Below are 16404 nucleotides of genomic sequence, written 5' to 3' on the forward strand. Positions count from 1 at the left end.
AGTGGATCTGTCAGCGGATGGAACCATGGAAGCGGAAGTGGATCATAGGGTGGGGGAGGGGGCGAAAATTTTGGGAGCCTTGAAAAATGTGTGGAAGTCGAGAACATTATCTCGGAAAGCAAAAATGGGTATGTTTGAAGGAATAGTGGTACCAACAATGTTGTATGGTTGCGAGGCGTGGGCTATGGATAGAGATGTGCGCAGGAGGATGGATGTGCTGGAAATGAGATGTTTGAGGAAAATGTGTGGTGTGAGGTGGTTTGATCGAGTAAGTAACGTAAGGGTAAGAGAGATGTGTGGAAATAAAAAGAGCGTGGTTGAGAGAGCAGAAGAGGGTGTTTTGAAATGGTTTGGGCACATGGAGAGAATGAGTGAGGAAAGATTGACCAAGAGGATATATGTGTCGGAGGTGGAGGGAACGAGGAGAAGAGGGAGACCAAATTGGAGGTGGAAAGATGGAGTGAAAAAGATTTTGTGTGATCGGGGCCTGAACATGCAGGAGGGTGAAAGGAGGGCAAGGAATAGAGTGAATTGGAGCGATGTGGTATACAGGGGTTGACGTGCTGTCAGTGGATTGAATCAAGGCATGTGAAGCGTCTGGGGTAAACCATGGAAAGGTGTGTAGGTATGTATATTTGCGTGTGTGGACGTGTGTATGTACATGTGTATGGGGGGGGGGGGTTGGGCCATTTCTTTCGTCTGTTTCCTTGCGCTACCTCGCAAACGCGGGAGACAGCGACAAAGTATAAAAAAAAAAAAAAAAAAAAAAAAAAAAAAATATGTCTGTATGGATATGTATGCATAAGTTGAAATGTATAGGTATGTATATGTGCGTGTGTGGGCGTTTATGCATATGCATGTGTATGTTGGTGGGGTGGACCATTCTTTCTTCTCTTTCCTTGCGCTACCTTGCTAATGCGTGAGACGGCAATTAAGTATAATTAAAAAGATAGAAAATATATGAAGGTGGAAGTAGATAACCTGGAAAAGATGGGAAAATGTATATATAAGGGAAAACACAAGGTGGCAGTAGCCATATGGTAGTCAGTTTTAAGAAAATATGATTGTACGTTACTTTGAGCAGTGGTGTGAATGTGGTCAAATAATTGTTACTTGGTAAATAACACTAATATTGCTTCTTTGAGGAACTGCTGTTTATAAATCTACTGGAAATTGTTACAGAATGAGCATAAGATACAGGAGTTTAGAATTTAGAATATTTTTTTTAAAGAATAAAGGAAGAGTGTATGAAGAATGTTGGTTAGAATGTTAGACTAATTGCTGGCTCATTGTTAAAGTAATGAAGGAAATCATTTTGATTTAGTCACTGTCACTTTAAGGAGTGGTATAGGGCACAATAGTGTGTGTAAATGAAATTCTGAATTGTGATTAGGAATGCTTATAGGGTGCAAACAGATTTTATTGATATAGGGGTTTATACGCTAAATAGAATGCACTGACTGATGAATAGAGTTAATGAAAATATACAGTTATGAAGGAAGTAGTTTAGTAGTAAAAGCAGTGTTCTTAGGTCATGTGGAAAGATAAAGTATAAGAAGTGGTACCAGGAAAATAGTGAAGAGATGAAGTAAGTACTTTTAAGTACTTTGAAGGAAAATTGTTGAATGTGACGAAAAGGTGGCAGATGTATGATGTTTGCATTTTTTCTAGACCTCTAGCCTCTTGTTTTTTATATCATCCAGTCATTTGCACTCCTGCCCTTTAAGTATTGCCCATACACTTTTCTCTTTCACCAGCAACTTTACTTCTTCACTTTTTTTTTTTTTTTGTCTTTCACTAGCAACTTTACTCCCTCATTGTACTACTCACTACCCTTCCCTACCTGCCCGTCTCTCACCTTCCTCGTGCCATGCACTTCATTGCATATGTTATCGCTGCTTCTCAGAATACCCTCCATCCTCGTCCACTTCTCTTGCTTCATTTACTCTCACCTTTTGCCATTCTTCACTCCATCCCTGCTGGTATTTTTTTCACATCTCATATCTCACCCATATCATTTACTCTTTTCTGAAAACCTCCACAAATCCTCACCCTTGTCTCCAGCAGGTAATACTTAGACATCTTATCAGCTGCCCCACTGATCACAGTCACATCCAACAATCTCTCTCTTGGTTACCTATCCATTAGTGTGTGATACAATAATGCCCATGTGCCATCTTTTCTACTTGCCCACATATACTTATGTGTATTCCTGGGGATAGGAAAATAAATTCTACCCATGTATTTTCTGTGTCTCTCAGAAGTCAGTTAAGAGTGGGGGGACCTCCCATTCTTGTATTTCAATTTCTAAATGATGGAACATAAGAAGGAGCCAAGTGAAGAGTGCTCATCCTCCTTTAAGGCTCTGGCTGGGTTGAGCCTACAGGTAGTATGTTTGAGTAAAGAAATCTGGCTGTTCTGGCTCTGATTGAAACAATGCTAAAGGTTAAGGAAGAAGAATGATTTGAGAATGTTTTAGGGGAAAAACCAGGGGTTGCTGTGAGAGTTAGAGCTTTACAGACCAATCCATCTTGTTGATAGTGTGCTTTTCACTCATTCTTGATTTGTGCCTACATTGCTGTTTCTTTTATATGTGTTTCCTTTAGGAAACCATATATGCTACTTTTTCCCCTCAGTTTTCTTAGCCTCTTGCTTCGGTGTGACCTTAATTGTACTGAGATATCATCAGTAATTTGCTACTCTTTATCACTTGTTTCTTTGTACAGAAACTGATTGGCTAAATCTTACTGCTCACCAACTAATAAGGCATATCCTCTACTTTAGTGTTCCAATCTTTATCATCAGTACATCTTCTAACTTGAAATTTTCAGCTGCATTGTTGTGTACCTGTTTTGCTTTACTGTCATTTTCTGTTCAGAGTTATGTTACAATTCTATCTTTGATTTTATTGATACTTATGTCAATCTTTGCACTTTGCTTTATTCATGCAGGGTAATTAGGCTCTTTTTCTTTCCCCTGCTATTGCTTTAGAACTTGCCACTCACTCCTTTTATGTACTTACTGTAGAACCTTTTAGCCTCAGTTCTATTTTTATTATTTATTTTGCTTTGTCGCTGTCTCCCGCATTTGCGAGGTAGCGCAAGGAAACAGACGAAAGAAATTGCCCAACCCACCCCCATACACAATGTATATACATACACGTCCACACACGCAAATATACATACCTATACATTTCAATGTACACATATATATACACACACAGACACATACATATATACCCATGCACACAATTCACACTGTCTGCCTTTATTCATTCCCATCGCCACCTCGCCACACATGGAATACCATCCCCCTCCCCCCTCATGTGTGCGAGGTAGCACTAGGAAAAGACAACAAAGGCCCCATTCGTTCACACTCAGTCTCTAGCTGTCATGCAATAATGCCCGAAACCACAGCTCCCTTTCCACATCCAGGCCCCACATAACTTTCCATGGTTTACCCCAGACGCTTCACGTGCCCTGATTCAATCCACTGACAACATGTCAACCCCGGTATACCACATTGATCCAATTCACTCTATTCCTTGCCCTCCTTTCACCCTCCTGCATGTTCAGGCCCCGATCACACAAAATCTTTTTCACTCCATCTTTCCACCTCCAATTTGGTCTCCCACTTCTCGTTCCCTCCACCTCCGACACATATATCCTCTTGGTCAGTCTTTCCTCACTCATTCTCTCCATGTGCCCAAACCATTTCAAAACACCCTCTTCTGCTCTCTCAACCACACTCTTTTTATTTCCACACATCTCTCTTACCCTTACATTACTTACTCGATCAAACCACCTCACACCACACATTGTCCTCAAACATCTCATTTCCAGCACATCCACCCTCCTGCGCACAACTCTATCCATAGCCCACGCCTCGCAACCGTACAACATTGTTGGAACCACTATTCCTTCAAACATACCCATTTTTGCTTTCCGAGATAATGTTCTCGACTTCCACACATTCTTCAACCGAAGGGAATTGGGTATCCTTGCTCTTTGCCAGTCTTTGGGGATTAGGGACTCGAATTTAGCGAAATTAATATCCCCGAAAGGTGCATACTTGTTAAGACTTGATACACTCCATGGAAATATGAATGGATTTGGTGACAAGAGAATAGGTGGATAGATGTATGAGCACTCTTTCTTGTATGTTGCATTTGCATACTTTTAATCCAGCCTCCTTTCAGTTATTGTGATCCCCCACATTACCTCATAACTTTTCATGTGTATCCCTTTCACACAGCTTATCTGTTATTTGCTCCTGTTTTGTATTACTTTTTATAAGTTTTCTTTTGTGTATAATTCTATTATTTACTGTACTGTAAGGTCTAGAATTTGTTTCTTCTTGGAAATCAGAAAAATAGTCTCCATATCCCTTGTTTTTTATTTTGTTTTTGTCAGTTGACCCTCCTTCAGTCTTTGTGAGTGTCCCTGATGCTGTACCTTTTTTGTTTGTCTGTCTTTTTAATTGTTTGTTGGAATGATGCATGCTTATGTGTAGGTGTGTTCATGCACAGTCCAGCTTCATTATTACTGCAGTGGAATGTTTTCCTATTTTAGTCCCATAATGTTTTTTATGTGAACATATATCTTCTTGTGAAAGAAGAAAGCTGAGAGTAAGTGTGAATAAGAGCAAGGTTATTAGGTACTGTAGAGTTGAGGGAAAAGTCAATTAGGAGGTAAGTTTGAATGGAGAAAAACTGGAGGAATTGAAGTGTTTTAGATATATGGGAGTGGATTTAACAGTGGATGGAACCATGGAAGCGGAAGTGAGTCACAGGGTGGGGGAGGGGGCGAAGGTTCTGTGAGTGTTGAAGAATGTGTGGAAGGCGAGAACAGTATCTCGGAAAGCAAAAATGGGTATGTTTGAAGGAATAGTGGTTCCAACAGTTTTATATGCAGAGGAGAGTGGATGTGTTGGAAATGAGATGTTTTAGGACAATATGTGGTGAGGTGGTTTGATCGAGTAAATAATGAAAGGGTAAGAGAGATGTGTGGCAATAAAAGGAGTGTGGTTGAGAGAGCAAAAGAGGGTGTATTGAAATGGTTTGGTCACATAGAGAGAATGAGTGAGGAAAGATTGATGAAAAGGATATATGTGTCAGGGGTGGAGGGAACAATGAGTAATGATAGACCAAATTGGAGGTGGAAGGATGGAGTGAAAAAGATTTTGAGTGATCAGGGGCCTGAACATGCAGGAGGGTGAAAGGCGCGCAAGGAATAGAGTGAATTGGAACGATGTCATATACCGGGGTTGACATGCTGTCAGTAGATTGAACCAGGGCATGTGAAGCATCTGGGGTAAACCTTGGAAAGTTTTGTGGGGCCTAGATGTGGAGAGGGAGCTGTGGTTCCGGTGCACTACAAATGACAGCTAGAGACTGAGTGTGAACGAACGTGGCCTTTGTTGTCTTTTCCTAGTGCTACCTCACACGCATGAGGGGGGAGGGGGGTGCCATTTCATGTGTGGCGGGGTGGCTACGGGAATGGCTTGGGGCAGCAAGTATGAATATGTACATGTGTATGTATATATATGTATACGTTGAGATGTATAGGTGTGTATATGTGCGTGTGTGGGCGTGTATGTATTTACATGTGTATGTGGGTGGGTTGGGCCATTCTTTCATCTGTTTTCTTGCGCCACCTTGCTAACCTGGGAGACAGCGACAAAGTATAATAGAGAGGTAGATAAAAAAATATCTTGTAATATACATTTACATAGTAATGCAAAAGTTTTGTTATAATAGATTGTCATTGAAATTCCCTTATGTGTTTTATAACATTACTCACACTGTCACATGTTGCCCGAGGCATCTGAAGTCTCCAGTTACACCACATGCATGAATGTACTTTAGAACTTTTGTTACCCTTTGTAAAATAGATTAATATAAATTTTGTAATATTGATTTCTTTTGCTAGTGGAGGTGAACACCGAACTTTTTATTGTTTATGATAAACTGAAAACTTGGAATTATTGTAGTAATATCCATGTAAATCTTAATCAGATTTTTTTTTTTTTACCTTTTGCAAGGTGGACCTTTAATCCAGCAGTATTAACCAAGGTTGGTGGTGGAGTTGTTGTTAGTAATGAGACCAGCACAAGCCAGCAGTTCAGTGTTGGTGACCTTGTACAAATATGTGCTGATTTAGAACGAATTAAGATCCTTCAACGTGGGCATGGAGAATGGGCTGAGGCCATGGTGCCGGTAAGTTTATAGTTTAAGCTTTAGATGTGTTATTTTTTTGGTCCTAAATGATATTGTTTAAGAGAAAGTGTAGTTGAAGGGCTGTACTTCATGAGCTTTTTTTTAATCACAGACTCCCAGATGATTTAAAAACTTCCTAGTGCTAATGTCATCCTTTAAAGGAAAGGTTGCAGTAGTGATAATGACAATGATGATTATGATTATAGTAATAATAATGTTAAGGAGACCAAATTAGAAATGGAGAGATGGAGTGAATTTTTTTGAGTGATTAGTGCCTGAACATGCAGGAGGGTGAAAGACATAAACGAAATAGAAGGAATTAGAATGATGTGGTATACAGTGGTCAACATGCTGTCAGTGAACTGACCCAGGGCATGTGAAATGACCAGGGGAAACCACTGAATAGTTTGTGGGTCCTGGTTGTGAATTGGGAGTTGTGGCTCATGTGCATTGCGTACAACAGCTAGAGAATGGGTGAATGAATGTGGCCTTTCTCTGTCTTTTTCTAGTGCTTCCTTGCTAACATGGGAGATTCGATTAATTTTATAAAAGAAGGAAAAATAGTGATAGTAATAATAGTAATAACGATAGTTCTGCCACTACTGTTACTGATGGTAATGATAATTATGTTAATGATAATGAAAATAGTGAAAGAATACTTCCCACAAATTCCAAGTTTTTCACATCAGGCGACCAACAGTAGCAGGAGTGAGGGATTATAAACCCTTCCATTCTTATATTTTGATTTCCAAGAGGTTTTTCTAAGATTTTTCTTATACATTATTGCCATTTCCCACATTGGCATAGTAGTGTCAGAAACAGATGAAGAATGGCCATATTTGCTCTCATCCATTCTTTTGCTGACAGTTAGAGAATGGATGTGAGCAAAAGTGGCCTTTGTCTGTTCCTGGTTGACTCACTAATGCTGGGAACAGCAGTTAAGTATGAAATATAAAGAGTTGGAACAAAGGATGAAGTCATGCATAGAGTGCTCATTCTCCCCAGAGACTTAGCCTGTGATATTTGAGGTATGTGCAAAAGTAATTAAGAGAACAGAAGGGAGAGATAGGTTACATTTTTGAGGAAAGGGACCAGGATATTTCTAGCTCTGAATGAAACAAAGCCCAAGGTTAAGGGGGAAGAATGGTTTAGGAATGTCATAAGGGTAAAGACTGGGGTTAGTGTAAGGATGAGAGGTAGTTGGGGTAGCATGCATGCTGAAGGAGGAGTTGTGAGAATTTGTAAAAGAGCTTAAAGAAGTGAGCCCCATACTTATGTGGATAAGAATGAAAATGGATTATGAGAGGTGGGTGATTATTTGCACATGTGCACCTGGCCTCGAGAGGACTGAGGAAGGGTAGCAAGTGTTTTAGGAGAAGCTGAGTTGAGTCTATCAGCAGGTTTGTTGTGAGAGATTGGACAATGGTGATGAGTGATTTGAATGTGAAAGTGGGTACTGTAACACTTAAGGGTATAATTAAGGGGTTTGGAGTATTCAGTGAGGTAAATGAAATGATGAACAATTTGTGGAGTTGTGATGAAAAAGTTCAGGTGAATGGGAATGCTTGGTTTAATAAAATGGACTTAGATAAGTATTCATGAGTGAATAGGAAAGATAGAAAGAGGGCATTATTGGATTATGTATTGATGGCATCCAAAGGTGAGATTCTTGGATGAAAATTTGCTGAAAGGGGTAGCTGGTGGGATGTTTGATAACTGCTTGGTAGAGGCGAGGGTGAAGATTTGTGGAGGGTTTAGGGAAAGAGGAAATGATAAGTGAGAGAAGAGGGTGGTGAATAAGCAGCTTATATGAGGAGATTTCTAGAGAGATTGAGTGTAGAATGGCAAAAGGTGAGAATAGATAAAGCAATGGGAGTGAGAGAGGAATGGGAGGTATTTAGGGAAGTAGTGCTGACATATGCAAGGGAAATGTGTAGCATGTAGAAGTTGGGTGGTGGGAATATGCGAAAGGGTAGTGAGTGGTGGGATGAGGAAGTAAAAATTTTTGTGGAGGAGAAAAGAAAGGTTTATGGGCATTACTTACAGCGAAGGAGTGTAAGTAATTGGGAAATGTATGAGGAAAGTGGCAGGAGGTCTAGAGGAAGGTGCAGGGGCTGAAAAAGGGGGGAAGTGAGAGTTAGGGTGAGCAAGTATCAACAGACTTAGGGGAAAATATGAAACTGTTTTGAAAGGAGGTTGATAGCATAAGAAAAACAAGAGAATAATTAGGAACATAGGTGAAGGGGCAAATAGGAAATGATAGGGAGAGATGAGGTAAAGAGGAGATGGAGTGAGTACTTTAAAGGAATGTTGAATATATTTGATGATATGGTGGCATATGTGGGATGTGTAGATTTAGGAGTTATGCAAAGTGAGAGTCATGGCAAGTGGATAGGTGAAAAGAGAAGAGTTGGTGAAAGTCAGAGGATGAACAAAGAATATGATGGTATCCATGATGTTGGCTGAATTAAAGCATGAAAAAGAGTGTTTTCCTAGAATTTTTGAGGAATTTAATTCTTTTTCTAGATATTCATTTAAAGATATTTGTACAGTTTTCATGAAATGACCCAGCAGGATTGTGTTTTGTAAGATGATAAAGGTTGATAGCATTGTAGCTGAGAATGAGATTTAAGATGTGAGATATGATCTGTAATATTTTTGTACTTTGAATGCCCTTTAGATATGATTCAGTGTCTCTTAAGTATTGTGTTATTTGTTTAGGTTTAGACATTATACTGCTCTGATGAAATGCTTTGCAAAACTAGATGTTAAATACAGTATCCACTGATTTTCATCAGACTTTAGGTAAGATAGGGAGAGTGCAGCAGATTTACCATGACAACGATCTCAAAGTTGAAGTCTGTGGCACCTCGTGGACATACAACCCTGCAGCTGTTACCAAAGTTGCTTCTGATGGTGCAGTTCCTGGTGCTGCTAGTGGAGGTAAACTAAACTCAGTTTTGAAATAATAGAAACGTAATCTTTTTATTTTACAGTGACTAGATTTTGACGTTAATCTATGGGTTACCGTAATTCTCATTAACTAGCCCTTTGCTTGCCATACTTGGCGCCACCATTTCATTGAACACTGGTATCACTGACTCATAGTTAGCCAACCATGGATGTTGCATCCCTGTTTGGAGGCAGTGGATCAGCTGGTCTGTTGTTCAGTTTTCTGCTCTTAAGTTAACTTCTTAGTCAAAAGAAAGTAAATTGTTGCTGCTGCAGAATGAGATTATCTTTAAGCATGGCTCTGCTTGATTCACTGTGGTTATTCAAATTGTTAGAACTAAAATGTTGCAGTGTTCTGAAAATCCTGCAAATTATGTACAGCTGTGGTGGTTTTTGAAAACTTTCTATTTTCACAGATTCACAGGATTCATAGCCACTTCACTCTCAACTTAGTTCACAAACTTTTCAAGCTCCACACTACTTGCAGGTTTCACATGCTATGCATTGGTTCATGATTATAGGGAAGCACTGTTACAGCATGGATTGTTAGAGCTCTTTACATGGTTAGAAGGTGGTTCATTATTCAGCATCCGGTCCTCATTGGGCATGGTTAGATTCAGAGAGAAACTGACATCTGTGGTAACAAGTATTTAGTGTGAATGTGAAGTGCTGGACATAGGAAATATGTGGTTTTAGTTGAGAGTACTGTTTACTTTTGGGAAAGGAGCTGTGGGGCAGGGCTTCTTAATTTCAGGTGTTTCTGATGCACAATGAAGCTCACAGATTAGAGATTCTTTGTGGTGAGGTGATTGATAAACAAGAGATTAATAAATATAAGTATTGGTATCCCTGGGGATAGGGGAGAAAGAATACTTCCCACGTATTCCCTGTGTGTCTTAGAAGGCTCCAGTGATGGACAAAAGTCCACATGAAGGTCGGCCATAATTGAAATATAGAGAATTATGAAATGAAAAAGAAAAGACAAGGGAAAGTAATTACCAATTTTGGAGAAAGTGAAAAACCTATTTTGTGGGGTTTAGTTAATCTGCTTGTTTTTTGTAGTTATATCTGTTAATATATATATATATATATATATATATATATATATATATATATATATATATATATATATATATATATATATATTAAAGAGATTAAAGGCATTGTTGATGTGATAATTGTTGATATATGTCATTACAGCCTATACTTTTTCAAGTCTAAAGATTGGAAGTATTATTAATTCTTTTGTCATCTTATTCTCACCAGAAAGATTAAGTGCTTTATTGAAGAAGATATTTGAAGCCCATGTCTCTGGGGATCTGAATGAGGAATTAGTAAAAGCAGCTGCCACTGGTGATGCACAAAAGGTATTATATAGATTGATGATTTCTCTCTTTTGTATCATATCAAAGGTTCTGGATATTTGATGGAACTATACCTTAAATTGTATCAGACTTTCTCTACAGTGTTAATCGGCTCAGGAAGCAGATTTATGCTAATACATTATGGGTGAAAAGAATTAAGTATATTTCTATTTTTTCTATGTTGTGTTATTTTTTGTGGTTTGTTGAAACAGAAGGATTGCACCTGTAACATGACTCTTGTATATTCCTTAAGGTTGATGAGATTTTGAAGAAAGGAGATGTAGATGTAAATGGTGTCTTTGCGGGACACACAGCTCTGCAAGCAGCCAGTCAGAATGGACATTTAGAAGTCATACACATTTTACTTCGGCACAGTGCTCATGTTGAGAAAGAGGTATGTGTTACAAGTCTTTGGGTATATTTAAATGGCTTTTATGATAAAGTGCCTAGGTAGACTACAAATGCTGAGTCAATCTTGAAGCACATTTGTTTCATATTTTGGATCACCTGAAGATTCATTCCCATGTTAAGTAAGTTGTTTTAGGAAATTTATGTCGCATTGCTAACAAAAGTATTATTTGGATCAGTTCATGGTGTCCACTGAAGGAATAGGATAATTTTAATAGGATTTTTTTTTTTGTTTACTGGTGTTTGCAACTCTTTCTGATTCTCATACTATTAATGCATTGTCTGAAAGCAGTAGACCTTACTTCCAGTTCTTCCACCAATCTTTCAAGTTGCACATATTCTTTTACTGCTATCCATGACTTTTCTCTCTGAAAATGATACTGATTTGGTAGTCTTATTATTAGTAATTACATATCATCCTTGAAGGCTTAGGCTGGGGTGTCTGAATTTGTGTGGATGTAACCAGAATGAGAAGAAGGGACAGAGAGGTGGTTTGTTTTGGGATAGGAACTTGGATGCTCTGGTTCTGAGTGAAACTAAGCTCAAGGGGATGAAGTCATCCTTACCATATATGTGAACTATTTTAGGACACCCTCTTCAACTTTCTCAACCACTTTTTTATTACCTCACCTCTCTCTTACTCTTTTATTACTTACTCACACCTCACACCACATATTATCCTCATACGTCATATTTCCATTACCTCCACTCTCCTTCACATATCCTCATCCCATACCTCATATTCATATAACATTTTTGGGACTACTATAGTTTCAAATTTACCTATTTTTACCTTCCCAGATAGCTACCTCTCTTTCACATATTTTTTGATGCTCGCAGAACCTTTCCCCCCCCCCCTCACTTACCCTATGACTTATTTCCGTTTCCATTGTTCCATTTGCCACCATATCCACTTCCTGATATGTAAAACGCTTTACTTTCTCCAGTTTTTCTCTCTATAACTCACACCCAAGTGTGCAGTCTGTTATGGATGAGAGAGCTTGGGAAGTGAGTCAGTTGTTCGGTGATGATACAGAGCTGGTGGCTGATTAGGGTGAGAAACTGCTGAAGCTGGTGACTGCATTTGGTAAAGTGTGTGAAAGAAGAAAGCTGAGAGTAAATGTGAATAAGAGCAAGGTTATTAGGTACAGTAGGGTTGAGGGACAATTCAATTGGGAGGTAAGTTTGACTGGAGAAAAACTGGAGGAAGTGAAGTGTTTTAGATATCTGGGAGTAGATTTGGCAGCGGATGGAACCATGGAAGCGGAAGTAAATCATAGTGTGGGGGGGGAGGGTGCGAAAGTTCTGGGAGCGTTGAAGAATGTGTGGAAGTCGAGAGCATTATCTTGGAAAGCAAAAATGGGTATGTTTGAAGGAATAGTGGCTCCAACAATGTTATATGGTTGCGAGGCGTGGGCTATGGATAGAGTTGTGCGCAGGAGGGTGGATGTGCTAGAAATGAGATGTTTAAGGACAATATGTGGTGTGAGGTGGTTTGATTGAGTAAGTAATGAAAGGGTAAGAGAGATGTGTGGCAATAAAAAGAGTGTGTTTGAGAGAGCAGAAGAGGGTGTTTTGAAATGGTTTGGTCACATGGAGAGAATGAGAGAGGAAAGATTGACAAAGAGGATATATGTGTCAGAGGTGGAGGGAACGAGAAGTGGGAGACCAAATTGGAGGTGGAAAGATGGAGTGAAAAGATTTTGTGTGATCGGGGCCTGAACATGCAGGAGGGTGAAAGGAGGGCAAAGAATAGAGTGAATTGGAACGATGTGGTATACCAGGGTCGACGTGCTGTCATTGGATTGAACCAGGGCATGTGAAGCGTCTTGGGTAAACCATGGAAAGTTCTGTGGGGCCTGGATGTGGAAAGGGAGCTGTGGTTTTGGTGCATTATACATGACAGCTAGAGACTGAGTGTGAATGAATGTGGCCTTTGCTGTCTTTTCCTTGTGCTACCTTGCGCACATGCAGGGAGAGGAAGTTGTTATTTCATGTGTGGCGGGATGGCAACGGGAATGAATAAGGGCAGACAGTATGAATTATGTACATGTGTATATATGTATATGTCTGTGTGTGTATATATATGTATACTTTGAGATGTATAGGTATGTATATGTGTGTGTGTGGACTTGTATGTATATACATGTGTATGTGGGTGGGTTGGGCCATTCTTTCATCTGTTTCCTTGTGCTACTTCGCTAATGTGGGAGACTGCGACAAAGAATAATAAATAGAATACAAAAATAGATAATTTTGTGATACATGCTTGCCATTTCCCACGTGAGCAAGGTAGCATTAAGAACAGGTGACATTTCTTTTTCTACACATCCACTCTCCTTACAACCCTATCTATAGCCCATGCTTTGCAACCACATAATATTGTTGGAACTGCTGTTCCTTCAAACATACCCTTTTTTGCTCTTCGAGATAATGTTCTCTCATTCCACACATTCTTCATTGCTCCCAGAATCTTCACCCCCTCCCCCACCCTCTGACTCACTTCTGCTTCCATGGTTCCATTTGCTGCTAAGTCCACTCCTAGATATCTAAAACACTTTGTTTCTTCCAAGTTTTCTCCATTCAAACTTACATCCCAACTAACTTGTCCCTCAACCCTGCTCAGCCTAATAACTTTGCTGTGATTCACATTTACTCTCAACTTTCTCCTTTCACACACTTTCCCAAACTGAGTCACCAACTTCTGCAATTTCTCACTCGAATCAGCCACCAGTGCCGTAACATCAGTGAACAACAACTGAATCGCTTCCCATGCCCTCTCATCCCCTCTCTCCAAAACTTTTGTTTACCTCCCTGACCACCCCATCCATAAACAAATTAAACAACCATGGTAATGTAATGTATATTGCGTGGAATATGGTGAAAGAGATATGTGGAAAGAAAGAGTTAAAAGAATACGTAAGAGGGTACCAGAGAAGAGTCAAATGAAGGCGAAAATTGATGTGATGACTAAAGTGAAAGAATATGTGCTGAGCAGTCACTTGCTTGGATGAATGTATTTAGTGAACAAAATGTTTGGAAGAGATATTGCTTGGACTGGAAAACTTTATAAAAGATGGTATATCATTTATTGATGGATTTTTTATTGTTTATTTATAGTACAGGAATAAGTTTAGTCTGTCATATTGCATACGATAAGTTGTCATTGTCATTTCACCTTGTAGGACAAAGATGGAGATCGTGCCATCCATCATGCTGCCTATGGTGATGAGCCAGGTGTAGTACAAATCCTTGCTGCAGCTGGTGCAGATTTGAATGCTCGTAGCAAACGACGGCAGACTCCTCTGCACGTTGCAGTCAACAAGGGTCATGTTGGAGTTGTTAAGACACTTCTTGAACTAGGAGGGCACCCAAGTCTTCAGGTGAGTTTACTTTGTTGATTAATTGAGTATCAAGGAAACTGGGTATCAGAAGGGTTAGTAACAGCTGCATAGTGAGCTAGCACTTTAGTAATTAAGTCAGGTTGCACTACTCTAGTCCAGGTAGCTTTCTTTTCTTTCTACATGGACTACTAGTATTCTGTTCACAAACATTCAGTCTCTCTTTGTCATACATAACACTTGACAACACTTAACTCACACGACTCATTCTTTGTAACTAGATTTTCCTGTGTTGAGCTCTATGTGCTAGCCCTGCCTTTTGGTAAAATGGTAGGAGGAGTAGGTAGAAGTAATTAACAGGAATATTTAGGCTGGAGCATTAGGTAGGAACATTAGGTAGTAGTAATAGGTAGAAGCATTAGGTAGAGATAGTCACTAGGAACATTAGATAGGAGCCTTTGCAGACACTGCACTAGAGTTGCCCTCTACCAGTGGCCTGCTAAGAGTGAGGTACTAAAGGCTGAAAAGTGGGACTGGGGTTCACTAGATATGGAGACTTTATTCCCATGGCCACCCCCTTGAGGAGTTGGAGACTATTGCCATGGCCATCCCCTTGAGGGAGTTCAAGTTGGAACACGTGTCAGAGATATAGATTGTTAAATAGATTGATATTACATTAACTGGCAATTTAACTGTCTCAGAAATGTAGTCATGCAAAGGAATTCAAACAGTAGCGGACCAATAGGTCCTTTCCAGGAAAATGAAGTCATATTTGTTTTTGTTCCATTTCTTAACATAGATATTTTGCTTGTATTGAATAAGACTAATAAGGATCTTATTTTTAGGACCATGAGGGTGACACTCCTCTTCATGATGCTGTTTCAAAAAAACGTGATGACATTCTGACTCTTCTACTGGATCATGCAGCTGACATCACCCTTACCAACAACAATGGCTTTAACTCCCTTCATCATGCAGCTCTTCGTGGCAATCCAAGGTAAGAACCAAACCTCTTAATTGTATAGATATTTGATAAGATATTTGATACTGGGGATATGGAAGAAAGAATACTTCCCAAGTATTTCATGCTTGTTGTTTAAGGTCACTAAAAGGGATGGGACTGGATGGCTGTAAACTCTCTTCCTCTTATATTTCAATTTCTGAAAGTTGGAACAGAAGCTGAGCTGCTGAAGGAGAAGTTTTGGGAATGTTTGTAACAGTGTAAGGAATTGGTCCCCTAGACTCATGTGTGAAAGATGAAAGTGGATTACAAAAGGTGAATGATTATTAGTGTTTATGCACTTGGAGATGATAGGAATAAAGAAGACACACAAGTGTTTTGCAAGGAGCGGATGGTAATCAAGGCTAAAGGAGAGTTGACAAAGTACTAAAATGAAAGTGTGACATTGTCACAGAAAATATCTAGGGAGATGGACAAGATTTTTGTAGGTACTGTATGAATAGGAAAGATGGAAAGGGGTTATTGTGATGTCTGATCATTACTTGGTGGAGGTGAGGGCGAAGGTCTGTGTAGGTTTTAGGAAAAGAGGAAATGGTACAGATGGGAAGAGGGCTGTGAAAGTGATTGGGCTTGTTAAAGAGGCTTGTAAGAAGAGATACCAGGAAAGCTTGAGCAGAGAATGACAAAAGATGAAAGTAATGAAGCTAGGGGAGTTGGTGAGGAGTGGGATATGATTAGGGAAGCACTGCTTACATGTGAGAGATAAGTCTGTGACATGTGGAAGGAGGGAGATGGACTGGTGAGATAGGGTAGTGAGTGGTGGGATTAGTTAGAGGCAAAAGAGAGGTGTATGGAATTTATTTGAAGGAAGGAGTGCAGGTGATTGACTTATGTACAGTAGAAAGTGGGAGGAGGTCGACAGGAAGGTATAGGGGCTAAGAAAGAGGATAAATGAGAGTATAGGTGAGTGTCATCATAATAAAGGGAGAATAAGAAAATGTTGTAGATGGAAGTTAATAGTGTGAGAAAAACAGGAGAAGAAATGGAAATATTGTCAAAGGAGGGGAAATGGGGAAGTGTTTTTTCAGATATGAGAAAGAGATGGAGAAAGAATATGGAAAAGTTGTTAAATGTGCTGAGTGATAAGGTATCAGATGTGAG

At 39.5% G+C, this 16404-nt stretch overlaps 1 protein-coding gene across 1 annotated transcript in view; it reads left to right on the forward strand.

Moving 5' to 3' along the window:
• Positions 1 to 15283, forward strand: part of mib1 (mind bomb 1) — a 35971-nt gene extending 20688 nt beyond the window's left edge. The window contains exons 7-12 of the mRNA XM_071684276.1: positions 6043 to 6217; positions 9016 to 9160; positions 10436 to 10536; positions 10787 to 10927; positions 14127 to 14324; positions 15128 to 15283. Of these exons, the coding sequence (XP_071540377.1) occupies positions 6043 to 6217; positions 9016 to 9160; positions 10436 to 10536; positions 10787 to 10927; positions 14127 to 14324; positions 15128 to 15283 (916 nt within the window). The remainder of the gene's footprint in view (positions 1 to 6042; positions 6218 to 9015; positions 9161 to 10435; positions 10537 to 10786; positions 10928 to 14126; positions 14325 to 15127) is intronic.
• The last annotated feature ends 1121 nt before the right edge of the window (positions 15284 to 16404 follow it).

This window comes from Panulirus ornatus, chromosome 37 (genome assembly GCF_036320965.1).
Source record: "Panulirus ornatus isolate Po-2019 chromosome 37, ASM3632096v1, whole genome shotgun sequence".
Classification (NCBI taxonomy): domain Eukaryota; kingdom Metazoa; phylum Arthropoda; class Malacostraca; order Decapoda; family Palinuridae; genus Panulirus; species Panulirus ornatus.